The sequence below is a fragment of the Falco cherrug genome, chromosome 15 (assembly GCF_023634085.1).
Source record: "Falco cherrug isolate bFalChe1 chromosome 15, bFalChe1.pri, whole genome shotgun sequence".
Lineage (NCBI taxonomy): Eukaryota > Metazoa > Chordata > Aves > Falconiformes > Falconidae > Falco > Falco cherrug.
In genome coordinates, this window is record NC_073711.1 from 7,960,773 (window position 1) to 7,985,752 (window position 24,980).

The 24,980-nt window shown below is 47.8% G+C and overlaps 2 protein-coding genes across 8 annotated transcripts in view; both read left to right on the plus strand.

Annotated features, from left to right (window-relative positions):
* The window catches only part of SEPTIN6 (septin 6), a 31,722-nt gene extending 17,136 nt beyond the window's left edge, over nt 1-14,586 (plus strand). Inside the window, exons 6-11 of one of the 4 annotated variants that reach the window (XM_055727532.1) lie at nt 4,779-4,875; nt 5,143-5,311; nt 5,811-5,943; nt 6,641-6,831; nt 8,800-8,843; nt 11,364-11,504. In XM_055727532.1, coding sequence (XP_055583507.1) covers nt 4,779-4,875; nt 5,143-5,311; nt 5,811-5,943; nt 6,641-6,831; nt 8,800-8,803 — 594 coding nt within the window. In that variant the 3' untranslated portion in view covers nt 8,804-8,843; nt 11,364-11,504. Of the gene's footprint in view, nt 1-4,778; nt 4,876-5,142; nt 5,312-5,810; nt 5,944-6,640; nt 6,832-8,799; nt 8,844-11,363; nt 12,472-12,526; nt 12,647-14,070 lie in introns of those variants that run through there. The other 3 variants (XM_055727531.1, XM_055727529.1, XM_055727530.1) reach the window with 3 other exon arrangements.
* A 1,003-nt stretch (nt 14,587-15,589) lies between these two features.
* On the plus strand, nt 15,590-23,758 carry NKRF (NFKB repressing factor). 4 transcript variants are annotated; one of them, XM_055727241.1, is made up of 5 exons: nt 16,888-18,064; nt 18,201-18,364; nt 18,496-18,586; nt 19,402-19,523; nt 21,704-23,758. In XM_055727241.1, exons 4-5 carry the CDS (start codon nt 19,418-19,420, stop codon nt 23,689-23,691), a joined length of 2,094 nt encoding a protein of 697 aa, XP_055583216.1. In that variant the 5' UTR covers nt 16,888-18,064; nt 18,201-18,364; nt 18,496-18,586; nt 19,402-19,417; the 3' UTR covers nt 23,692-23,758. The 4 variants fall into 4 exon arrangements, with proteins under 4 accessions (XP_055583215.1, XP_055583216.1, XP_027655267.1 ...); XM_027799466.2 differs by having other exon boundaries at nt 16,888-18,364; XM_055727240.1 differs by lacking the exons at nt 16,888-18,064; nt 18,201-18,364; nt 18,496-18,586 and adding an exon at nt 15,590-15,911.
* Nucleotides 23,759-24,980: the final 1,222 nt, after the last annotated feature.

Below are 24,980 nucleotides of genomic sequence, written 5' to 3' on the forward strand. Positions count from 1 at the left end.
TGCTGATGTGAGAAATAAAACACAAGGGTGGCACCAAAGGCCCATCCAGTGCAGTGTCCCTTCTCTTCCCTAAATGTCTGCTTTTGGTCACTTTTGGAGTATGTAAGAAGAGAGAAAATGTGTACGATGCTTCACTTCCCCCAGATACTTCGCCAGTATCTAAACCCATTCAGTTCAAGGGTTTCTTTAGATTTCTGTCCCATGTATCACGTGATGACCTGCCACCAGTGAACTTCCAGGATCCCGTAGCGAGGAGTTACACAGCTAAACCAGCTATGTGTGAAAAACAGTACACAGCTTGGGCCAAAGATGTCTCGAGGTGCCTGCAGGCGCTCGTTCTGGCTCTAGCGTTCCGAGCATCATGGGTGCCTGTCTGCGGCTCCCTGAAAACACAGCATGCTGTCCCTTGGCCCCTCTCATGCATCCTGAGCATGTTCCCATTTTCCAGAAGGCTTTTTACAGGAAAGCAAGTAGGGGAAGTTGCTTGCTTAACCGCTGTCAATGAAGTACAGGTCTAGCTGATGTGCTTTTGTGTTGCCATTTGATCTAATATTAATAGTTGTGTTGTGTTGTGGAGAGGCCTGAAAGAAACATGAAGTTTGTCCTAACATTATTAGAGCTGTCAGGGGCGGTTTCCTGGTCAGAGTACTTTTGTGATGGCATCTTGCTCAGTGCTTAGTGCTCTCAACTTTGTAGGAATACAGTTACTCCTGGAAACAAAGATGCAACATCACTCCGTCCTCAAGGAACCAGAGGTGTGATGACCAAGGGTTAAGTCCTCTCCCCTTGGCCCTTCTGGGGGAGGTGGTGAACCTCTGCTCGTCTTCCCTTTCAGCCATTTACATGTCTCCTGGGAGGGAATTGCTGTCTCGGGTCATAGACGTTCTGGGTAGTGTCAGACACTGCGCAGAGAGATCGGCTCTTTAAATCCTCCATTAAACTGATATAAATCATAATTACGAGGTTTATGGGGACTAAACAGGCCAGAATCTGAATCTAATCAAGGCAATTTTGTAGACCTGGAAAACTTGTATCCAAATACTGATTTTATTAACAACATAAGACAAATCTGCCTACGATTCAGGTCAGAAAATGAGCTTGTGGAGGGATTGAGACCAGGAAAAGAGTCAGGATGGGTTGATTTGGGTTTGTGATTTAAATTGCCGATTTTGGTAATGTTTAAAATCGAGGAATGGGAAACTTTGATTTAAATCAGTTGCCTTAACCTTTGTGTTTGTACTTCTCTACAGAAAACTTCATTGTCTTTGCCTGTACAGATCAACAAAGGTTATAAATGCAGTCTTCATGCTGAAGTAGTGCTTCTTGCTGTCCAGCGGCTTCTCTAGATCAGTTATTTTATTTATTTTCTTTTTTAATTACAGAGAAAATTGAGACTGGTCTTTTGAGTACTTAATGGTTTGCTTATAACCTGCATTAGTTGTCTTTTGCATGAAAAGTAGAATTAGGCTTTAAAATATGCAAACTCACCATTTCACATGCATTTTACTTTATTATGTCCACTTGTGCTGGGTGCATTAGGAATTTTTTTCTAGAGTATTTTGTATTCCAGATTGGCTTACTAAACACCAAAATGATTGCCTGATCTGGCAGGAATTGGTTAACTGCAGGTTTTAAAATCTGTGCCATCATGGATCAGAAACAAAAATATTTAACCATGAACAAAGGCATCAAGTGAAGTATTTAGAAAATAATCAGATTAAACAAATCTTCAAAACAAGATGCCTGATTTTCCTTGAAACTGGTTTGATCTTTTTGAGAATCCCACCAAACATATGTTTAGAGGTTCAGAGAAAACACTGTCCAAAATTCTTTAGGTCTCTTCCCATCTGGATTTTATTCTTAAATAAGAAAAACAAGCTCTCCTATTCTTCCAACTCTCTATTGACTTGAATGAATTAGTCTAATTACGGGAGAAAATATTCTGCCTGCACCTGCTAGTTAAACGAAACCATGTGCAGCTACAGTGAGCTGTCCCACATGGTGGGAGCTGGAGCTTCCTTGCTGTTGGAAGAAGGAAATCACCGGCACTTTCTCCCTGGCGAAGACAGCAGCTGAACGGTTGGTACCAGTGGCAGAACTGACGCTGCTGTTGAGGGTAACCAGGCCCACGGACGGCCAAGGTTCAGGCTGTGCCTGTGTGGCCTTAGAATGTGTTTGTTGCCACTGTCTCAGGTTGCTCCTCTTGCTCCCCTTGCTCGCTTTGTCCCTTGGAAATCCCATTACTTCACTGTCCCGAAGACCTGGATACGAAGTGAACAAAAAGCATTAACAGCTGTGGGAGAAGCCAGCCATGGGATGCTCCTCATGGGCAGTCTGAAGAAACCAGCAGGGAGATCTAGAAGCTCTCACCCAGAAGCGGCAAGATGAGAAGAGGAGAGAAATGGGCAGCTCCGCTGGACTGTGGTGGTCACCAGTGGGGAGCCTGTTATCACTAGCAAGAATTCACTTGGTCCTGTGTCCCGGAGGGGGAGCGGCTGGCCTGGTACCTCAGGCGCTGCAGAACTGTGATGGCTTTTCCTCTGGAAATAGCACTGTGTAGACCTGCAGAGGAGGCTGAAGCCTTTGTGGGGTTTGGTACCTGGGGTGTTTCAGAGTTCCCAGCAGTTGAACGCAGGTACAGACCAGTTCCAGTGCATCCTGTAGCAAGGAGCCTGACCTGCAGTCGGTGCAGAGCCCACCCAGTGCCTGGCAGTAGCCACTGTGGCCCCACGGTGTGATGTCTCCGGTTCCTCCCAGAGCAGCTGAAGGTGGCATGTGGCCCTTGCTCAACCCTGAGGTCGACCAGACAGCCTTCCGCTGAAAATCAGATTCCTTCAGCCTAGGAGACCACTTTTCTTTTTCTGCTACTTGGTCTGTCCCGCAGGGAACTTACCCTGCACAGAGCAGGCACAGCCGTGCTGGCCTGTGTCCCTCCTGGCGCTGGCATGTCGACTTGATTGCAAAGGCAATTCGGCGTGGAGACTGGCCCAGGAGGCCCCAGTGCGCAGAGCCTCTGCATGGCCCAGGATGGCCCCATCAGACTGACCAGCCCCACTTACTCTGCCTGTGTCCTGTGCAAGAGCTGGGAAGCCAAGCAGTGAAAGCTGAGGAGCCCATCTTTGCGAGTGCTTGCAGGCAGTTTTGCTCTGCTTGCGATTTGACTGTATGAGCCACGCTCTGAAAGCAGAAAGCAGCATCTCTGAAACCTTTTGATTGTACCAACTGTCATGAACTTGACTTGTCCAAGTTTTCAGATAACCTGTGGGATTAAGACTTCACCACCCGCTCTTGAGAGCGGTCCAGGGTCACTGATTTTCCATATTTTTGGGGCCCTTTTAACTGCCCAGAACTCAGTGCACTTTAATAGCTCTAGCTAACAAATGTCACTGCACAAAACTCAGCAGAAGGGAGATGACTATTTTTAAGTGCTGAAACTTTGCACTTCTTTGCAGCTTAGCAGAATGCAATGTAATTCCCAGGAGCCAGCGGAGGTGGGGAGAGATCTCACTTATTGCACGACGGATAAATGCAGCAAAGTATGATGGCAGTGGTTGGGAGGGGGTTGCTTGGCTGCCTGAGTTTGGGGAAGGAGGGGGGTGTAAGGTAAGGTCTTCTGAGCCTAGAGAGAGGTGTCAGGACTCTTCCTGTTCCAACTCTGCTGAGCTTGTACTGGGCAAGTCTCTTAGTCTCTCTGCAGAAGGTATTTTCTTTACTAAAAAGCGACTTATTTTTTATTTCCAAGTTTTTCAAAAACAAATCCCTCTTGTTCTTAGTCAGCCTTCAGGTGCTTGTAGCAACTGTATTCTGTGGAGTGTGTGTCTTGGCTTGAAGAGCATAACAAGGCACCGCTGAGCTCGTGGTACAGCTCTGCTCTGCCTTCCCCAGGATCCCTTCTCATGGGTGTGATCTCCCTGGATCTGGTCTCCTTTGTCCCCTAGCCGTGCAGCCATCTAGCTGTGGCTGCATGTAGCATCAGCATCATGAGGACTTTATAAAGCCATTGGCACTCCGTTGGGTTTCTCGGAACCAGTTTTGATAAAGGAGTGCTGCAGGATTTGGGAGAGGGGATGCCGAGGGCGAGCCCAACACAGCCGCAGGAAGCACAAGGCACTACGGAGTGTTAGCAGGGGCAGGCTCAGCACAGCCCCCAGGGATGCCCAGTCCTTCCCAGCTCAGCCTGGCGCGGGCCTGGGCACACATATGGACGTGCAGGCTGAGCCGGTGCAGGGACTTGGTCAGCCCTTCCTCAGCAGGGCTGAGGCACGTGGGGAGGAAAGAGCTGTTACTCTGGGGGTCAAGGAGGGACTGTGATCTCACCATCCGACAGAGCAAGTTGTCTTGTGCTGCAGTGTGAGCTGAGGGAGTGGTGGGGGAATGGAATCAAGAAGGCTCCAAGACCTCTTTTATTGCTTCTGTGCTTGTGCAGATGTTCTCCTCAGCCACGGCAAGCCCCTGGGACAGCACCGCAGTCAGAGCCGCGTAGCACGTTGTTCGAGCTGTCAATCTGATGCTAGTCTTGCACTGGCTCATCTCACCTGAGACCCTGTGGCTGGGAGGATCAGCCAGGTAGAGGATATAGAGCGGTAGCACTAACAAGGTTTCCAAAAAGGAGCCTCCCTTCTCCCCCCTTGTCTTGGGCTAGTGGCCAGTGACTAGACTCCCTGAGATTTGTGTGTGCATAATGACTGTCTTGCTCAGTGGCTGTGCTAATCTCTGTGTGCTGGCGAGTCAGCCAGAGTGGAGAGGGACTAACGCAGGTATCATTAACTGTGTTGCAGGCTCACTTGCCATTTGCAGTGGTCGGGAGCACGGAGGAGCTGAAAATAGGAAACAAAATGATGAAGGCTCGTCAGTACCCCTGGGGCACAGTGCAGGGTGAGTTGAGCCCTGGGATTTTCATAGCATGAATGGTGACACTCCTGCTGGGAGGCAGTGGGCTCTCCTAAGAGAAGCAAGGGGCTGCTGGACTTAAGTATCTCACTGGGAATTATCCTTTGTTGAACCCTTGTGTTAGGCCTGGAGTAACAGTTTTCTCTGCTTGGAAGGGCTGTTAAACTTGTTGGAGGAGTAGACAGGTGGAGAGTGTTGGAAGAGACCTTTGTTTCTGCCCCCATCTTACTCCTTTGTCATGTTTTCTTACAGTGGAGAACGAAGCTCACTGTGACTTTGTGAAGCTGCGGGAGATGTTGATTCGCGTGAACATGGAAGACCTTCGTGAACAGACCCACACACGCCATTATGAGCTGTACCGGCGATGTAAGCTGGAAGAGATGGGTTTCAAGGACACCGATCCAGACAGCAAACCCTTCAGGTGGGATCCCTGGAGGAGACAGGAGAGCTCCCGACGGGCATTGTTCGTGCGCTGCGTGTGTGTGCGTGTGTGTGTCCTTGAGAGAACACGTAAAAGACCAATGCGGCAAGAAAACCTGCCAGGTCAGATTAATTCAGACTTCAGCAAAGGTGCTGGCTGAGTGAGGGAAGGTGAAAACACAGAGAGCATGTGCAGGATTAACTGTGAAGCTGCAAGTGTAGCAGTAGAAGTGTCTGTGCTGGAGAGATACAGCAATGTCCCTCTGAACTAGTGTTAGTTGCCAGCTGGTCTCTTTGAATTGCCCAGCATTCAACATGCAGAAAAGTGCAGTAGCTTACAGACCCCAGAAACAGTTGGATAAAAAAGACCTTGGGCACGTGTGGGTGAGTAGGAAAAGTGCTGCGGGCAAGCAATATTCATGGTGAGGGCCTGATTTCAGAGGCTCAGGGGAAGCAGAGTTTGTCCCAAGTCATATCACTGGACTTTCCTTTCTTTTTAGCTTACAAGAAACTTACGAAGCCAAAAGAAATGAGTTTCTGGGGGAACTGCAGAAAAAGGAAGAGGCAATGAGGCAGATGTTTGTCCAGAGGGTCAAAGAGAAAGAAGCGGAGCTGAAGGAGGCTGAAAAAGAGGTGAAGACTGCAGTACTTGTCTCTTCACGGTTGTGAGTGATAGATCCACTCCAAAGTAGGTAGCTGCTGCCAAAGCACTCTCTGCAGACCACAGTTTAGGACTTCCTTATCAAGAAATCTGAAGTTTGACTGGGGTCGTGGTGACATTAAGGGGACATGGGGACACGTTCTTCCTGTGGGACAAGACTAGATCACAGTGTTTGCAGTGTACAACCTAGTGCACCATGAAAGTGCCATAGTCTTGATTCTGATGGAGAGTTGCAATGTGGCAAAACTCAAGGAGAGAAACAGCCCCCCATATAAGCTTGTTATATAAAAAATATACCTATACAACTTCCTTAGTGTTGTAAAAAATCCATTAATTTACTGACCTTTAAAGAGGAATAAGGCAGAGACCCCTGGAAATGGTTTACTTTTTTTATTATTATTATTTTTATGATTATACTCTCCCAATCCTCTGTTGTCAGTCTGTGCGATGGTGCATCACTAGAACACTGCCTGGTTTGTAAGCTGTTGTGGAAGGGGACTGTTCCCTGCCTTTTGTCTACACAGTGACAACTCAGGGGGCTAGAAACAATGTAGGGACCAAGGGAGTCTTGCAGGCTCAGATCTCATGGGATCCTTCCATCTTCCCTTCTCCTGTGAACAGAATGTCTGGTAGTGCTGGGCCCTGCTCACCTCTCTCCTTTCCCTCTAGCTACACGAGAAGTTTGATCGCCTGAAGAAGTTACATCAGGATGAAAAAAAGAAGCTAGAGGATAAGAAGAAGTCTCTGGATGATGAAGTAAATGCATTTAAACAAAGGAAGACAGCAGCTGAATTGCTCCAATCTCAAGCTCAGCAGGCTGGAGGATCGCAAACTCTGAAAAGAGATAAGGAAAGAAAAAAGTAAGTTGCTAAGCCAGTGGTATTTGCTTTTTGGTAATGGTTCTCCTTTACTGTTTTTCTGGGTGTTCATATCTCTCTTCCAGCCTAGCCAGTCATTACCAGGGGAAGGTTTGCAGCCAGATTTAATCCGTAGTAAGGTTTAGTAGCTGGAAGCATTTTACTTTTAGCTGTCATCCTGAAGAGCAGGGACTAGTGCTCACTTCCCTCATTGTTTGCTGACAGAATGGGAGAGGATGAACTTGGTTTTATTCCCTGAGATTCCCTGCTCCTCCCTTGGTCTGTCAGTGCTTGTAATGAAGTGGAACAGTATTGGCTGCCAAGGCTAGGGTGCAGATAGCAGGGACGTCCCGCTACCCCCAGAGAGGAGCATGTCCTGTCTCGGAGTCTTATTTGTTTAGGTTGGGAAAAAGCTTATACTGTGGAAATTACTCAGCAAGACTAATAGTCTTGAATTCTGGAATGTGCAAAATATAAGGCTGCAAAATTAGGGGATAGGTCATAGTTCCTTGTTAGGGCTGGTGTTCTTCTCCAGCCCTAAATCAGCTTTTTGCTCTCCACAGAAACAGTGAGAAGATCCTGCGTGACTTTAGCAGGGGTTCCCCATGCCAGGGACTAGTGTGACAGGATCTGGCCCCTCGTTAGGGTCTTGTGATCTGGGCTGTCTGCAGTGCCAATGCCAGGCTGCCAATGCTCTGCAGCTGGTCGAGAGCAGCCAGCTGTACAGCTGAAACAGTCCTCCCCGTTCACGTAGCAATCAGCAGGTCCTTTTCTTCTCGCTTTGTGGTATGTTTCCCAAAACACAGTGCTGTGCCACCTTAGCATGTGTACAAAGAGTGGTGCACAGATAAACCAGGTTCTGGTTTCTTTACCACTGCCATAATCCCCTCTCTGCACATCCCTGGGGCAAATCCAGGGTAAATCCTGCCTGCGCTACACAGTCTTAAGTACGTGGAGAAGTGCTGTTAATATGAACAATACGGCATGTGCCCAGAGAGCTCACAGGACTGTTTGTCAGGGAAAATAGCCCTTGACTGTTAAGCTTGGAATCGAATGAGACAGGAGAGGGAAAACCCAGTAACCAGAAATCCTAGTTTAGTCTTTTTCGTTTTGAGGTGGAGCTGCTTTAGTGTCAACATTCTTTTGCGATGAGCAATTCATGCTGCCCTTTTCTCGCTTGTTAGTTCCTTTTTCCACTGTGTATTTTGATTTGCGCTTTTGAATTACCTTCAGGGGGGTTTAGTATCTTTTCATACTGAGGAGCCTGAGACTGACTGGGGAAAGGCCTCTCTCCCCAGCCTGGACTGTGTGAGGAGCACACAACTGAGTTCTTTCATGCTGAGAGCCCTCAGACATCCACATGCTGAGGACTGCAGACTTCAGCCCTGAGATCAGCCAGGGTCAGGAATGCAGAAAAGGGAGAGGACATGCCCTTTAGTATGAGCCACTAGTTGCAGTGGCCCAAGTCACACTCTTGTTCCTAGAAGCAGTTCTGATCTCAGAAGAGCTCCTTGACACCAAGCACATTCATATGGAATATCGTTAGTACCATCCTTGTCGGTTAAGGGCACAGAAAACTCCATGAAAGGGATAGGTTAGTGCTTGAGTAAGGCTTGGGAACATACTAGGAGGCCTCTTTCTCCTCCAGGAAAATAGCTGTGTTAGAAATGGTGCTGCTTTATTTACTCTGTAACATCTCCAGTTGTCCTTAATAACTAATTTCAGTATTTAGATCATAAATATCTCTAACAATCCATTAATTTCACAAGCTGTAGCTTAATTGTATCTTGTTTACTAGTGGCTGACAGTACATTAGCCTTTTGTCTTTCACAGGTGACTCTGTTAAACCCAAGCTCTGTAATTTGCACTAATCATGACTTGGTGTTTTTTTTTTTTTGTTTGGCATTTTTTTGTTGTTGTTGTTACATTATTCTCATCATTATTAGCTCTTACATGTATGCTGTTTTACAGTTAGCTGCTGTTTGGCTGCATGGTGCATGAGGCACATTGTCCTGGTAAGCGTCATTAACTAATATAGACCTCACAGTGGGATCAGTTACAGTTCCTAAAAAAGCAGACCCTGTGCAAGTCCAGAAGCCTATAAGTATTCTCTCTATCTTCCTCTGCTTTCACCCTTACTACACATGCTCTACCAGTCTCTTTCTACATAGGTCCTTGTCAAAGAAGGGTTCAGTGAAGTTTGTCTTCAAAGATTCTGCAAAGTAAAATGCAGAGGGACTCAGTATTAGGACATGAAATGTAGAAAAATAAGGATTAGGTCCTCTCCCTTTTAAACCTTTCCAGCACTTTATTGGCTCTGTTTTCCTTATTCCATCTCCCTTAGAAATAAATTATATTCTTTAATCACACAGGCCATGTTGATACTGTGGCAACAATTGCTATGGAGATGTGGTGCTGACGATAGCACCCAGCTAGCCATGCAAATGTCTTTTTCCTTTCTCCTCCTTCCCTCCCACCCCTCCAAGTTGTAGCGTTAACTTGTGGTTACAGTGCAGGTGAAAGCAGATGCAAGACTAGTTTTCTATCCCTGCCCTTCACATACTGAAGGGTGGTAAAATTTGCCACACCTAGAGCTTTTCCTTTGTCCCAAAGCACCAGAGAATCACCAAACTGTGTGTGTACACGTGTGTGTATGTGTGAGGGGGTGTTAAAGAAGCTACAGCCAAGTAACCAGACCTAACCAAACCACTATTCACCTGCTGACCAATTACAGCTGATCATCCAAAACCACAAGAGATGATGGACTGAGCATTTAGCACATAATGAAGGCTCTGAAGGTAGACTGAGAGACTTTATGACATTTTTAACAGTCACATGGGTCGCCCATGGATTGGATGTTCAGTTGCAGCAGATGGACTCAGACCCATGTTCCTGGCAGTCATGCCAAATGTGCCCACAGTTGGGTAAGGCTAGTGGTAGAAGAAAGTTGTATTCAAGATGTGTCCAGGAAGCCTACCAGAGCACTTTGCCCCTGAACAAGGCCAGCATCCAAGTTTCTGAGGACTTTTGCCAAGGTGTAGAGAGTTTCCACTGCAGCAGAGATTGTGGTGTTACGCTGTGAGTCTGTTCTGCTCCAGTTGCTGCAACTCTGTCTCTGGCTGCACGTGAGCAGGGATGTAAGGTGGCCACACAGTCATGGGCAGGCTTGTAGAATGGATAAGGTTGCCTGAAAGAGTGAACAAATCTGGCCATAAGCAAGTGTCTGCAGTGCAAAGTGCCAGCATCTGTTGTAAAACAAAGGCTCATTTAAACAAAGGTGCGTAAGAAATGCACCTGCCTGGCAGGAGAGCAGCATCCTGGTAAGGCTTATTAGTTAAGCTGCTAATGACAGTGGTCTACTTACTGCAAGGTTGAGTGTGTTTAATTGAGCCTTTTTAATTTGCTGTTGATTCTCTGGTGAGAGGAAAAAGAAAGCTCCCACAGGAACGTCTTGCTTCTTGACAGAGCAGCAATACTAATTACGCAAGGCAAGGGTGACAGCACCCCAGGTGAGGTGCACAGGTGTCTCAGAGGAGGGACCTGTTGAAACAGCAGCACTTAACTGTAGAACGCTCTAAAACCTCAGCATTGAGTCCACCCTTCCCTGCAGACAAAGCTAGGATTTACTTTCTCTCCAGGGTACAGTCCAAACTAACTTAAGGTCTGCCCTTAAATAGGGAAAAGCTGGTTTCCAGGATTCCTTCCCTCTTAGCTCCACCAAGGGAAATGGAAAAGCGAGGAAACATTACGCTGTCAGTAAGAGGCATTTGAATTTGATTCCAATGGGACGTTCCACTTAACAGAAGAGCTTCAGAAGGGTCTTGCACTGACTCGAACTGGAGCTTGCTGTCATCTTGAGCGGTCCAGTTGAATGAATGTCTCTGCTGCTAATGGTAACTGTAAAACAACGAAAAGAACAATTCTCTGCTTCTCAGGCTCTGATAGTGAAAAAATAAGCTCAAAGAATAACAGTGTTCATTCTGGTGCTGAGTACAAAGGCACAGCTAAAGTGCAGTTAGAGTGAACATTACTGATTTGTGTTGGGTTTGGATTGCTTTTGGCAGCCCTCGTAACTACACGCTGTTGTACGCCAGGCTTTGAATCCAATGAAGTTCTTTGTTCCCACTATACAAATGCAGACAGTGCCTTTTTCAATGGGCATTTGTCATTGCTGAATTAAATATGTATATATGGTACTTTTCCAGAATTCAGAAAAATACTCTCCATATTGATCCATAAAGTATTGCAGGGCTCCACTGTTTTGCAAGGATACAAACAAGTCACAGTTGATGAGTCCTGTAGCTTACAGCACTGTGAAAGGATTGTTTTAGAAAATAAATTTGCTTCATCCCACTGCTGAGTGTGTGTGTGTATGCCTGTGACTGCATAAAGCATGTTTTGTAATCAAATTAAACCTTATTAACACTGAGCAACATTTCCTTTTTGTGTGTGTGTTAGGAAACATTTTTATTCTTATTTTGGTTTTTGTCATTAATCCATAAAACCATTAATCTGCCTTTTTCTTTCATTTTCAGTTCAGGTTTCCTGTAGAACCTTTCCCTTCACACCAGAAGCGAATGCCCCCACATTCGGTTAACACGCAGCTATGCCATTGTGCCTGTTTGCTCACCTTTACTCATTGCTCCCTTCCTGCGCTCACCGTTTTGTTTTAAGCGAGAGTCCGCACCCTTGGCTGTTCTGGGTTATGGTTGTTCTGGCGAAGAGCTCGGCAACAGCCTACGTGGAACTGGCAAGAGGTGCTCATGGCTGATATCTCTTCCCCTTTGGGCAGTAGCAGGCTGCCGAGCGCTCGTAGGGCTAGCATCCCCTCTTCAAAATTGCTCGGCTTTTTGTCTCTCCCTCCGTTTTGTGCGAGGGCTGCATGGTAAGAGAGCGCGGCTGCTTGTTGGTGTGCATTTAGCCCCTGTCGTGGGACCGCTCTGAATGCCACCCGATGCTGCCGTGGGGTGGGACGTGCTGTCTCAAGAGGCCAGCTGCCCTCTCTCCCCTTATTAATTTGCTGTATCTAACTCCTCATTACCATCCTGTGCCGCCATGTGTGACTCAATTTTAAAGGACTTTTTGCAAAAAAACTTGACATCCTCGCAGGCGTGGGCCTGAGTCCAGACCTCTAGTCCCCAGGCCTGGGGGATTCTCAAACTTGGATCCACGGTTTGCAACTAAGTGTTCTCTGAATGCTGCAGGGGTCACGAAGGATCTCTTGCCTTGTCTCCCTCTCAGTGTGCTGGCCTGGATGCACATCCTGGATCCAATCTCAGGGAAAGCTGGTCACCTTGCTGTACATATCAGTGTTTGTGAAGAAAGATGATGATGATGTTTCGTTTACTTTCTTCTCAGTGATTCCAACAATTTCTGGTTTTAATGCAAAAAGTATTACCTTAATTTTTTTTTTATTTGGCATCTGTTTAGAAGTTTGCAGGTGCTGGCAGGTTGCTTCTCGTATTTTCTGTTCAGCAAAAGCCTTGTTTTAATGCAAGATTTGCACTGAGAAGGAGGGTGTTTTGCTCACGGGGGCCAGGAGTTCACTCTGGCCAAGTGCAACTGTGGTTTGCCTGTAGGTGTCTTCTCTGTGTATTTCTGGATGAGTTTTGTTTTTAAATAAAGACTTCATCAGACAGTGAATTCTGGTTAACATTTACTTCTTTTGTTTTTTGTTTTCTTTGCCCTTCTTTTACAGTAACCCATGGCTCTGTACTGAGTAGTTACCCCTGAATACAATGGGCTGGAATGGACCTTCATTTACTTGTTAAATCGGAGGGTCTAATAAAGCGTGACAGCATTTCAGCTGTGACCTTTCCATGGTGTTACCCTTGCTCTCTTCTATATCCTCATTGTGATTCTGTCTTTACTATGTACTGGTGGTTATTGCTTTTATTAAACAATGTAAAATTAGTCCTAACAAGGTTTTGGATGCAGCAACATTAAATCCTACCCCCCTTTTTTTTTTTTAACTTCCCCCTACAATTAATGGATTTCCCTTTCTCCTGGTCCCTCTTCACCCAGATAAATAAGGGATGTGGAAATAAGTTCTGTGAGTTATTTTTGCTGGCAAAATAACAACACAGCTTAAATGTATTTATTGGTGACGTTAGAATGATGACACCACCTTAGTTTAATTAGCACATAGTTGAGAGATAAAAAAACCCCTCTTTTCTCTTTATACTTGATGTAATTTTCAATACAGCATCTGTCTTTTTTTATTTGCTTTTATTTTTTATTTTGCTAATTCATGCTACCTGAAGACTAGCATTTAATCCTCATTTCCATTTCAGACTTGCTTGTTGTGACCCTGATCCTTCAGTCACACTGTGTGCAGGCTAAGTTCTCTGTATGTGGGTGCATCCACACGTCCTGACCCTGCTGAAAGATCAGGATGCATGCTGCCAAATAGTTTCAACAAAAACCCTGCAAACCCTGGGTTTTTGGAAGATGAGCATACCTCAGACCTAGCCGTGATAGGTAATGCTGATTTTAGCGCAAGGCACTGCTGGGAGTTTTACTTGAAAGGTAGTCTGGATGATGCTGAAGCCTCATGAGTGGTTTCTGCATACGATGCGTTAGTCTGGCTCGCTGCTTGCGGCGGCAGCAAACTTTACGCAGTAGCCCCGATCACGCAACAGCCTGGCCTCTGTTTCTGGCAGCCAAGGCAGTTAAAACTCTTGATCGCCATGTATATTCTCAGGTATTCTGTTTTGCCGTAAATACAATTTTATTTCCCCTAAAAATCTTTGACTGTTTTGTGGGTTTGTTTTTGTGGGGTATTTTTAAGCAAATGAAAATAATGTATTTACTATTCAATAATACTTCGAGTATTTACTACAAGTATTTGCTACAAGTTTTGACTTGCTGTCAAATGTTGGCTTGCTGCCAAAACCAGTCGGTGTCAGTCTGTCAGTGATTTCTAGATATCTGCTAAAAGAACCATTTAATGTGGCTTTTTTTTTTTTTTTAAGAAACTGCAGGTCACTAGCTGTTCTTCCTGAACGTTTGCCTTACTAGAACGTTACTTAAAGTTACATAAAGTCTTTTTAAAGACTTTAAAGGGAAAAAGTTTTTACTTGTGTGATTTCCTTGAAGTACTTGAGCTACCATAAGGAGGTTCCATCTCTCCTCTGTCAGCTGTTTTCATGTTGCATCTCTTTTTCTTGCTTTTTGAATGTCTTTCTCTTTTTTGCTAATCTTCTGTTTTTTTCTCTTTTTTCCCCTTTTCTCTCTCTGTAGCTTTTTTTAATCTGTCTTCGCCAGCTGCACTGGGTCTGAGGGAGAAGACTGCCACTTCTAGAAGAGTTTAAGGGTGTTATGTCTGGGGAGGGGGGGAAAAAATCTTCAGTGTTAGTGTATTGGGAAGAAGCTCGTTTACTGACTTGCATGATAGCTAAAATTGAAGTGTCTTGTAATTTGTGTGACAAGACAGGGTAATACGGGGGGAACTGGTTGTTTAACTGGGATTTTGAAGAGCAACAGAAATGATGTTTGGACTAACAATGTAGCGAATACATTTTCAAACATTGTTACGGGCATATTTTTTTTTCTAATTTTGTCTTTAATAATGTAAATGTCATGGGCTTCCATGAGGTGTGAAGCCTAAGGAATATTTTCAATATGCGGTCGTTCGATTGGGTTTGGAAACTGTGCATTCAGAGTCAAAGGAAATATAAACAGGGTGCAATTTGCTCTGCTGGCAGCCACGAAATCATTTTAACAAAGAAATAAAGTAAGAAGAATTGTGTGTTTTCATTGGTGTCCTCCTGTGTCTCACCACCTTACAGAACAGGCTGCGGTACTGTGTTGGGGTTTTTCCCTAATGAAACCTCTTGTTCTTTGAAGTTAGAAAAAAGTTAGTGGCATCAGGAGGGAGAGGTGATGCTGGCAGCCGGTACCGTAGGCACAGTGACCGGCGCGGGCGCACAGGCCCCAGCCCTCACGCCTCAGCCCGCTGGCCCGTGGCCCTGCCCGGCCGCCACCATCTCCTCTCCCCATGCCGGGGCTGTGGCCTCGGTACAAAGGCCCAGAGCCCGGTTTACGCCGCCAACCCTGAGGAACCAGCGCTGTTCATCCCCATACCTTTATAAATTTCATGTAAATTTAAATAAAAAATATGAAAGGCAGCATGCGTGTGGTCGTGTTTGCTGCTGGCGCGGTCGGTGTGGGGCTGAGGGTGCCCGCAGGGCCGTGGGGCTCAGCCTGGCTTCGTGGGCACCGGGGGTGGCAAGGGCGGTTCTCCGGGGGGAGGCACCCCACCTCGGGCCCGCCAGGCTGCCTGCAGCGCCCCGGGGCCGGCGGCTGGCACCCGGCGCTACGCTGCCTGCCCGGGGCGAGCCCCGCGGAGAGCGAGGGGAACCCGGCCTCTCGCTCCGGCACCGCGGGGCCCGGCGAGCAGGAGCCTCTGGGGCGGCACCCGGAGCCGGGCGGGCGGGGCCGTTCTCCCCGCCCCGCCGCTTCCCCCGGCGGCCTGTGGGGGCCGCGGCTCGGTCCCCGCCGCCGCTCGGCGCCCTGAGCGGCCCGGCGGCAGCCGCCAGGGGGCGCGGGGCAGCGGCGGCGTGTGGCGCGGCGTGTTCTCGCGGCGTCTCGGGCGCTCGTGACGCGCGGCCACGTGACGCGGCGCCGGCCGGGCCGCTCCGCGCGGGTGACGGGGGGTACCGGGCCGCGGCGGCGGGCGGGGGGCGCGGGGGGGCTGGGCCGAGTGGCGGGGGGGGGGGGGTGGGGGGGGGGCTGAGGGCGGGCGGCGCTCCCCGGCGAGCCGCGGCCTGGTCCGCACGTGGGGCCTGGTTCCCTCCGGCACGCCCGGGCCGCTTCCGCCGCCGTGAGCGCCTGTGCCCGGCGGCTCGGCACCCACCGGCGGGGGCGGGACCGTCCGCCGAGCCGCCGCCCGCCATGCCGCCGCCGGAGCAGGTGCCCGAGTCGGTGCTGGAGCAGTGGCGGCAGTACAACGAGACCGAGCGGCAATGGGGGCTGCGCCGCCGCTTCATCCTCCGCCACCTCCACGGCTACCCCGGCGCCGCCATCGACCAGCTGCTCTCGCTCTCCGTCCTCTGGACCAACCACATCTTCATGGGCTGCAGGTGAGGCCCGGCGGGACGGCACCGGCACCGGGCTGCCGCCGGGGGGCGGCTCGGCAGCCACGGTGGGGCCGGGGGCAGGCCCTGAGGTGGGCCCGGGGCCGCGGGGGAGGCCCTGAGGTGGGCCCGGGCCCTGAGGCGGCCGCCCGGGGTGGCTGTGGCGGGCCCCGCTGCCTGCCGGGCGTGTGGGCCCCGGGGTGCCAGCCCGGCTCCGCGGGACCCCCCAGGCCTGGGGCGGCCTGTCCCGCTGCCCGGAGGTGCGGTAGGAGTTTGAAGCCGGGGCCGGGCGAGGAGAAGCGGTTCCGGCTCCCGTCGTGGCCCGGGGCTGCTCGGCTCAGCCTGGGCCCCAGCCGGCTTCTGCAGTGACGGCGGAAGGGGCTGGAGCAGAGCTTCGGTGCCCGGGTAGTTTTCTTGGCTCCAACATGCGTATGTGGAGGGGAGCAAGCTGCTGAGAAAGTCTATAGATGTGTTTTGAAAGTAGTTCCTGATGTCCCACCCCTGAAGACTCGTTAAGCGTGTGGTATTGTGCTTTGTAATTTCAGTGAACGTGGCCCTCCAAACCTCCGGCAGCCTATTCAGTCCCCTTAAAGCTCAGTTTTTCTGAGAGAAGAGGTTTTCCTTCACCAGGGTTACTGCTAATGCGCAGAAACCACCGTGCTGTCACCACTAGCAAGGTTGCAGAGATCTGTAGGAACGTCACTCCTTCCCAACTGCCACTACTGATGTTGTGATTATTTTTAACTGGACATAAGGCTTTAAAGACAGAGGCAACTGCCTAACGACTAACTTCAGCAAACTGTGCAGGGACGGAGGAGCTTGTAAACACTAAAGGGCATGTAGTTTGACTTGTATTAACGTTACTGTCCTGAAGCCTTGTTGGGCAGGATTTTGTGTTATTTGTACACAGCCACGCCAATGACTTTAAATGTAGACCTGCATGTTTTCTTCTTTCTTTCAAATCCAAGTACCAAAATTGAACATAGTTTTAGAACAGCTTCACGTTCAAAAGCCTGAGTAGTATGTTAAAATTGAGCGTATCTTCTTAAGCTTTATAGTCTCTTTGGTCCATCAGCTCATCTTAATGTGTTTATGTGCTGTCTTAATGGCACACTGTCTTTGCGACAGTGCTTTTGGGAATCTATGCAATAATATAGTTACGGGGGGGCTGATGACAGAAGTGAAGAACTGTGTGCCAAGATCTCAAATCCTAAAAAATGATGCAACTTAAGCCTGTAAGCACATGTACTTTCCCTGATGAACATCTCTATCTGCAGCTCTCAGGGGAAACGTGAGCAATAGATTTAGGCACGATGCGGTGCAGAGCCATTATCAGCGAGGATGTGTCCTCAAACCTTGTGTTGTGCATGAATGTGAATGCACTACACTGGCACGTGAACAGCTGCGCTGTTACAGAGCACTTGGCAGCTTTACTTAAGATTTGTCTGGGGAAGGGAGGAGACCCACAGCTTGCTCTGGAACTGCTTTTTGCTGCTTGGGGAGAGCTGTTGTTGCTGTATCAAGTGAATAACTTCAAAGTTTGGGGAGTTTTTGTTGGTTTGAGTTCATTGGGTTGGCTTTTGGTTTGTTTGGCTTGGTTTGGTTTGTGGTTTTTTTTTAAAATGTTGAGCATGTGCTAGTTGAAGGCAGTCTGTTCATTACAGTCTTTGCTGATGAAACGTGAAGGTGTGTTCTGCTGGGGGATGACATGGAAAATGTCCAGAAAGCTTAGAAAACATGGTCTGTGAGGAAGGCGTTCAGTAACAGGATCCATTTAGCTTAGGGATGGATGAGAGAAGATGCCTTGTGTCATCAGGTGTGTTAAAAGTGGCTGCAAAATGGAGAGGGGGGAAGCAGGGAGCATTGTGCTCCGGAGCTAGAGGGATGAGGATAAGAGGTAACATTTAAGTTACGCCCAGGAGACTTTTAGGCATTGGAAGAATAGGGTTCCTCCGCCTCCATGTGCAGTCACCACAACCTGAGATGTCTAAGGCCAGGTTAGACAAACACGTTGGGACTGGTCGATGTTCCCCCATGCAGAAATCTGAGCCCCAGGTATCTCCATCTTTTGGGAAGAAGAGTGGCACGCTCACGTCAAATCTAATGCTGTTCTTGCACCCTGCTGGAAAAGGGTATTGTCCTTCATGTTCCCATCACAGGTAATGTATTCTTCTCTCTGTAAGCCAGGGAGAGGAATAGAGATTCCTGCCCCGCTCCCTTCTGGCTGTGGGAGAATGAGGGTATTGCCACCATCGGGCACCCTTTGATCCCTCTTGGTATTTTCTTCCCATGTAGGGTTCCACTGCCTCGCTGCTGGGGGCTGAGCTGTGCTGTGTACCTTCAGATGAAGCAGGGACCACAGTAGTGTGTATTCGGAGTTCTCTGCTAGTATTTAAATGGATCTTATTTCTGCCTGGCCCTCTAAATCAGGAACAGGAAGGGCATTTCTTGAGTGGAGCGTGAGTACATTTCCAGAGCCCTTGGAACAGCAGTATTTAAAAGCTCATGTAAGTTACTGCAACTTTAGCTGCTGGGACAGTTGTGGACTCCTGTCCATGGGCAGTGACCTGATGTTTTTTGCCTTTTGAAGGTGAGCAGACCACACAGCAGGTGCAAGATTGCTTTTTCTTCTTTGTGAACCACAGTGTGAAGCTGTCAGAGGCTAGTTTCAGGCCATGTTTGTAAGTTCTCCTTGCTTAGAAAAGTTTGGGTTTTTTTCTTGTTCAGCTTCAGCGTGCACACGGCTTGATGTGACAGATTCCCAGAGTGGTGGAAAACTGAGATGGTCAGGGTTGTGAGGCCAAGAGGGATGGGGTCGTACAGTGCGTGTCCTGCCTGTGTGGAACTGCAGGCATGCTGCAGCAAGGTCAGGGTTTGCACAGAGCTCGATACAGCCACCTCACGTCTGTCGTGGCTCAGAGATTTGGAACGTTTCAGTTACAGCTACCAAGCTAGAAATTAGTACGACTTTTCAAAGAGTGGTCGATAAAGGCTGAGCAGTGCCTTTGTCATCTGACATCTGCAGCGTCAGTATTGGTGACGTGCAGTCTGTGGCTGCTGACCCAGACAAGACTTCCGTGCCAGTCAGTCGCTCCGGTGTTTACTGATGCTCTGATGCCCACGGAGACGACGACTCCTCCACACCCCTGCATTCCTTAGTGTTTCTAGTAACTCTGCCAAATGTTGTGTTTTGACAGATAATGTATTTAAGTTTAAAACACTGTCAGTTTGGTGGCTTTATGGTTTGTTATTCGCAAATGTGTTCACTTGGAGCCAGGTAGCTTGTTAGTTGGTGTGCCGGCTCTCTGCCAGTGCTGAGCTAGCCTGGGGCCCGTGGTCGGTTCCGTGATAATATTCCGGCAAAATAGGGGGAGTGTCTCCCTTGCATCAAGTACTATGTCTCAGGCAGCTTTAGTTCTTGTTTTGCATAATAAAAGCTTGTGTGTGTGTTGCTGTGGGACCAGTTCTAAAGTGGTTTGCTGTTGAATCCACACAGATATGGCTTGCAGGTCATGGAGAAGGTTCTCAAGATGGCCGAAGGCATTGATATTGGGGAAATGAGGACGTACGAGTTGGTCCCTAGCAGGAAGCTGAAAAGACACCGCTCTCTGTCTGACAGTGAGTATATCCGCCTGTGTGTCAAAGGAGATACTCTTCCCTGTCACTGTTTGGTGAGCATTTGTGGGAGCATGGGGAGAGTGGTGTGCCATGGGGCCACCTCCGAGAGAGCCAGCATGGCAAACTGAAAAGCAGTAACCATGATGTACTCTGCTAGACTGCAGTTGCTTCCCCTCCTCTGCCATTTGTGGGGTGTACATAAGTCATGCAGAGTTCCGTTTTTACTTAAGAAAATGTAGTTTTTCATTGAAATTACCAGGTGGTTGATTTTTCCTAGTGATAGTGTTAGGGAAATGAATCTATGTAATTTCAGTTCAAGGGAATTGAATCTATGCCCTTCTTCACTGTGGTGAGGAGCAATGTTCTGACCTGAGAAGGGACTGTACATGTGCATGGAGACATGGGGTTTAGCTTTTTGACTTATGACCTGCCTGGAGCATTGCAGGGACATTAATTTATTTCTTTGTTGGGTTTTTTTTTTTCTCCCTGCTGGGCCTCGAAGAGACCTGCATATGTCAGCCCAGTCCCCTGCTCTCAGGGGTCAGTGTTCCAGCTGTAGCTTTTCCAGTGGAGGAAATGCAGCAGGCAGAGGGGCTGGTGGTTCAGTGGCTCCATCCGCTGCCTCCTCTCCTGCACCTTTGGAGCTTTCCGCCCCTCTCTTGGGCGGGAGGGGTGGGGGAATTGTTGATGTGTGCAGGTTGTGGGTGTGAGCGGACAGGCCCTTGCTTTGTGAGGCAGTACCAGTAGTTTGGCTGTTTAAAGGACAAATGGTCAGAAAGCACAGGACTCCTCTAGGCTTGGATATAATCCCTAGCTCTGCCAAAGTTTCCTCCCTGATTTTGACACCCAGCAGTCTTTCTGTGCTTCCATGGGCCAGCTGCAAAACTGAGAAAACCACTTCTTTTCTCCCGTGTTTTGTCTGTCTCTCAGGCAGCAGCTCTGAGGCTGAGGGGAAGGGTTCCCTATTGCATGTTACACAGACAGCGTTAAAAGCTGCTCTGCTGGTGAGAGCCTTTAGATTCTGCTGCAGTGCAATCATCAAAATACCAAACTGAGCAAGAAATTTAAACCTTGCCATAATTTATCAAAACTGATGACTGAAGGATTTAACACATGTGTAAGAGCTTTCTCACCTGATTTAAATGTGAAGGCCTGTTTATGCCGCATGCAAAGTGGGTTTTGCATCTGCAGTGCACCGGGCTGTGATAAATACGCTATGGTAGTGTGGTGTCTAGACAGATGTGTTGCCTGACCTATATTATGGTTGCACACATTGGCAGTGGATTAGGCAGCTCATTCCAGGGTGCCGAGGTGGCCTTTTGCTCCTCTGATGAAATTACACACATGTACCGCTTCAGTGTGTGTGGGCTAAATCTTTCCCATGAGAAGTCTTGTATAACCATCTTTTAGATGTTACATATTTGCTTATCAGCTATTTGATTCTCATTTTCTGCAGTAGCTGTGCATCTCAGGATATTCTGCCTCATTGGCATTTCTTCTGGTTAAGAAACAAGAGGTCTACCAGTAATGTGTAATGGGGCCCCCCGGCCGCTGCAGCTGTCGCCTGAGGCTCGGGCAGATTTCTCCATGTTTGGTGTCCTTCAGCCAAGGGTAGTTATATTTACAGAAAATATGCTTCTATTAACACTGTCATTAACAGCCCTGAGTGTTTTGGAAATGAGGGTTCAGTGTCACTGTGTTCCTCCATCAAATGAGAAGACCTGAAGATCATGTAGTTTATCTGAGATCATCCTGCAACCCTGTGGCAGAGTCAGAGCTGAGGCTGCAGTCCTGCTCTGTTCTGTCTTTATTGGCCATAGTTTTTACTTGTTTTAATAGCTTTGAATGGATTAACAGCAGAAACGACTGGATGGGTTCAGTGGGCAATGTTGCAGGGCAGACCAGGTGATTCGGACCTAAAATTCTTGCAACTAAATATGCAGAGATTCTTGTATGGTAGTTGTGGAGCTGGAAATCCCACTGTAGCGACCTGCACAAGGGTGAATGGTCTTATTTGACCAATTGTGCATGTCTTCAGAGAGAAACCTTTTGGTTTGTGGCTAAGAAGTGGGAATCCTGTGTTCAGAGCCTGCAGGCTCCTCCTGGAGATCACTCTCCAAAAACATTGTCTCCCTGTCATAGCGCGTATTGTGATCTTGTCATTTTCTTCCACCCCATAGGTCCAGAGCCGGAAGAGATTCCTGAGCCACCCAAAAAGATGGCCCCCAGGTTCCGGGTGCGACCGCGTTTTGAGCCCATACACTTTGTCACCAGTGCTGAGAAGGACGACAGGAAGGAAGATTCTCTGGACAACCAAATGCAGGAGGTGAACCAGGAGGCAAATACAAACAGCATAGCACAGCCAGTTGAAAACTGTACAAATTCGTTTGCGAGTGCACGGGAGGCGGATCCCCAGCTCTCCAACTCAGCTGGGTTTGGCTTTGCAGGCCAGGCAGCAGCAGCCCAGAAGGTTGTGAATAGTGTGGACTCTACCACAAGCAGCGTGTTGCAGGCTTCTGTTTCTCCTTCAACTGTCCAGTCTGCATCAGAGACTTTCCCTCCGTCAGCTATAATGCTGAAGCAGAGTTTTATCGAGAAACTGTCAGCAGCTATCTGGAAAAATCTTGCTAACCCAGATGCAAACACCGGGACTGATAAAATTAACTATACGTATCTTTTGACACGTTCGATTCAGGCATGCAAGACAAATCCTGAATATATTTATGTTCCTCTGAAAGAAATCGCCCCTGCTGACCTCCCCAAGAGCAAGAAGCTCCTAACAGATGGCTTTGCTTGTGAAGTGCGGTGTCAGAATGTCTACCTGACCACCGGTTACGCTGGCAGCAAAAATGGATCCAGGGATCGAGCCGCAGAGCTGGCAGTCAGGCTGCTGAAGAAGTCTGTGGAAGTTAGAGTCATTCAGCGGAAGTTCAAGCACACCTATCACGAAGACTTGGTGGTGTGTGAGGCAGGCGTGAGCCGCCCAGATTTCCCTCCTGCTCTCAAACCTCACGAGGAGTTTGTAGTTGCCAACAGGGACTGTGTCCCGATGCAGCCTGGGACTGAATCCGTGAAAGGTTCCACTAATACCAACAAACACTGGACTAGTTTTGTCCTCACGGAGAATGCCAGCGATGCAATAGGAATACTTAACAATTCTGCCTCATACAACAAAATGTCTATTGAATATAAATACGAATTAATGCCCAATCGCTCGTGGCGGTGTCAAGTGTATCTACAAGATCACTGCCTCGCTGAGGGCTTTGGCACTAAAAAGACCAGCAAGCACGCAGCAGCTGAGGAGGCACTGAAAATTCTGCAGAAGATGCAGTCAAATATAGCAGCCATCAAAGTGACCCAGGTTCAGAAAGTGGGCTGCTCATCACGGGGCTCTGGGAGGAAGAAGGACCTGAAGGACCTTGTGATTTATGAGAACTCCAGTAACCCGGTGTGTACGCTGAATGACACTGCCCAGTTCAACAAGATGACGGTGGAGTACGTTTTTGAAAGGATGACTGGCATGCGATGGAAATGCAAGGTGCTGCTTGAAGATGAATTCATCGCAGAAGCAGTTGGAGTGAAAAAATCTGTCAAGCATGAGGCAGCAGAGGAAGCTGTGAAAATCCTCAAAAAGACTCAGCCAACTGTTGTTAATAACCTAAAGAAAGGCACCGTTGAAGATGTCATCTCCAGAAATGAGATTCGGGGTCGATCAGCAGAGGAGGCTTTCAAGCAGAAGATCAAAGAAGACAACATTGGGAATCAAATTTTAAGAAAAATGGGTTGGACAGGGGGTGGCCTAGGGAAAGACGGTGAAGGCATTAGGGAGCCTATTTCAGTGAAGGAGCAGTTCAAAAGGGAAGGACTTGGGCTTGATGTTGAAAGGGTGAACAAAATCGCTAAGAGAGATATTGAAGAGATCATTCGAAACTATGCACGCTCAGACAGTCACATTGACTTGACTTTCTCTAGAGAACTGACCATGGATGAGCGGAAGCAGATACATCAGATCGCCCAAAAATATGGTCTTAAAAGTAAATCTCATGGGCAGGGGCACAACAGATACTTGGTGGTAAGCAGGAAGCGGCGCAAGGAGGATCTGTTAGACCAGCTGAAGCAAGAAGGCCAGGTTGGACATTACGAGCTCATTATGCCTCAAGCAGACTGAGGTCAAGTGTCCCATTTGACCAGAGACTGAGCTTCCTAGATACTTAATTAAAGAAAGAGATGCTGCATTTTTTTGTTGTTGGATTATATTAACGTTTGATTCTTTTACTTCGTTAATATAATTTCTAAAATGTTGTTAGACGTTTAGAACTGACCAAGTTCTGTTCGAGTATGTTAGCACAACCCCAAAGCAGTAGTGCTGTCACTGTATGTGTCTTTGATATTACTTGTTCCTTCACATTTTAATAGTTTTGTAATAGCAAAAACACACATCCAATGAGAAGGAATTTGACATCATTTAAAATTACAGTTCCCTTATTCTTCTGACAGAGGAAGGAGGAAAAAAAGCCTTTTTTTTTTTAAAAAAAAAAAATAAAAATTAAAAAGCAAAGGAAATGCAGTCTGGGGAAATAAACCTGTATGTAAAGCTGGTATTAATGACAAAAAAAATAAAGTTTTATTTCTGGAAAAAAGCAGGATTTGTCACACTGTGTAAAGAAAAAGAAAAAAAAAAAAAAGAAAGTATGGAAGCTGCATTTATTCTTGAGAAGTATATGTAGCGAGGTCTTGTCTCCACTGTGTATGTATGTAGAGAGATTCCTTAACCAGTGCAACAGCACAGGGTTATTCATACATTTGTACCTTGAGCCTTCCGTCCTGCGAATTACTGAATGTGCCGTAATTGTCAGTGTATCAGACTAAGAGGATTCCAGTGCATTTTCACCTTGGAGCGCTGCTTGACATGTGCAAATACCACGGTGAAGTGTGAAATATAAAAACTGGAGGTAAATGCAGAACCCACGCTCGAAGATGCTGGTGTAGCTTGTGGGGACTGTTATATAACTTATTTTTTTACTTTGAATATAAGCTCTTTAATCCTGAGCAAAATCAAGTCTGTGCCTAATTATTTCTCTACTCCCTTACCGTACCTGTGCTTGTCAAGGACGCTTCACAAGTAAACTTTTTCTGGTGTTGCTCCGATGCGTGGTGTGAGTCTGGCGTCTCTCCAGGACTGGCGCACGCTGCCGGGAGGCCGGAGGGCTCCTCTCCTCGCCAGGGAAGCAGACTGACCTCTGCCTGTGCCCTTCCACCAGCAGCACCACAGGACACGGTGCTTTGTGAGCCTTGGAGGAGCGCTCGCTGCGTGCCTGGAAAACATCCAGCTTAGGAATTGACCTTGGAAGAGCTGAAAGTGAGATGTGCCTAGAGATGCTGCGGTGTTTCTGTCACAGTAAGGCCCGCTGGTGATTCTTCAGCACGAAGCCAGTCCTAATGAAGTATTTTGTCTCC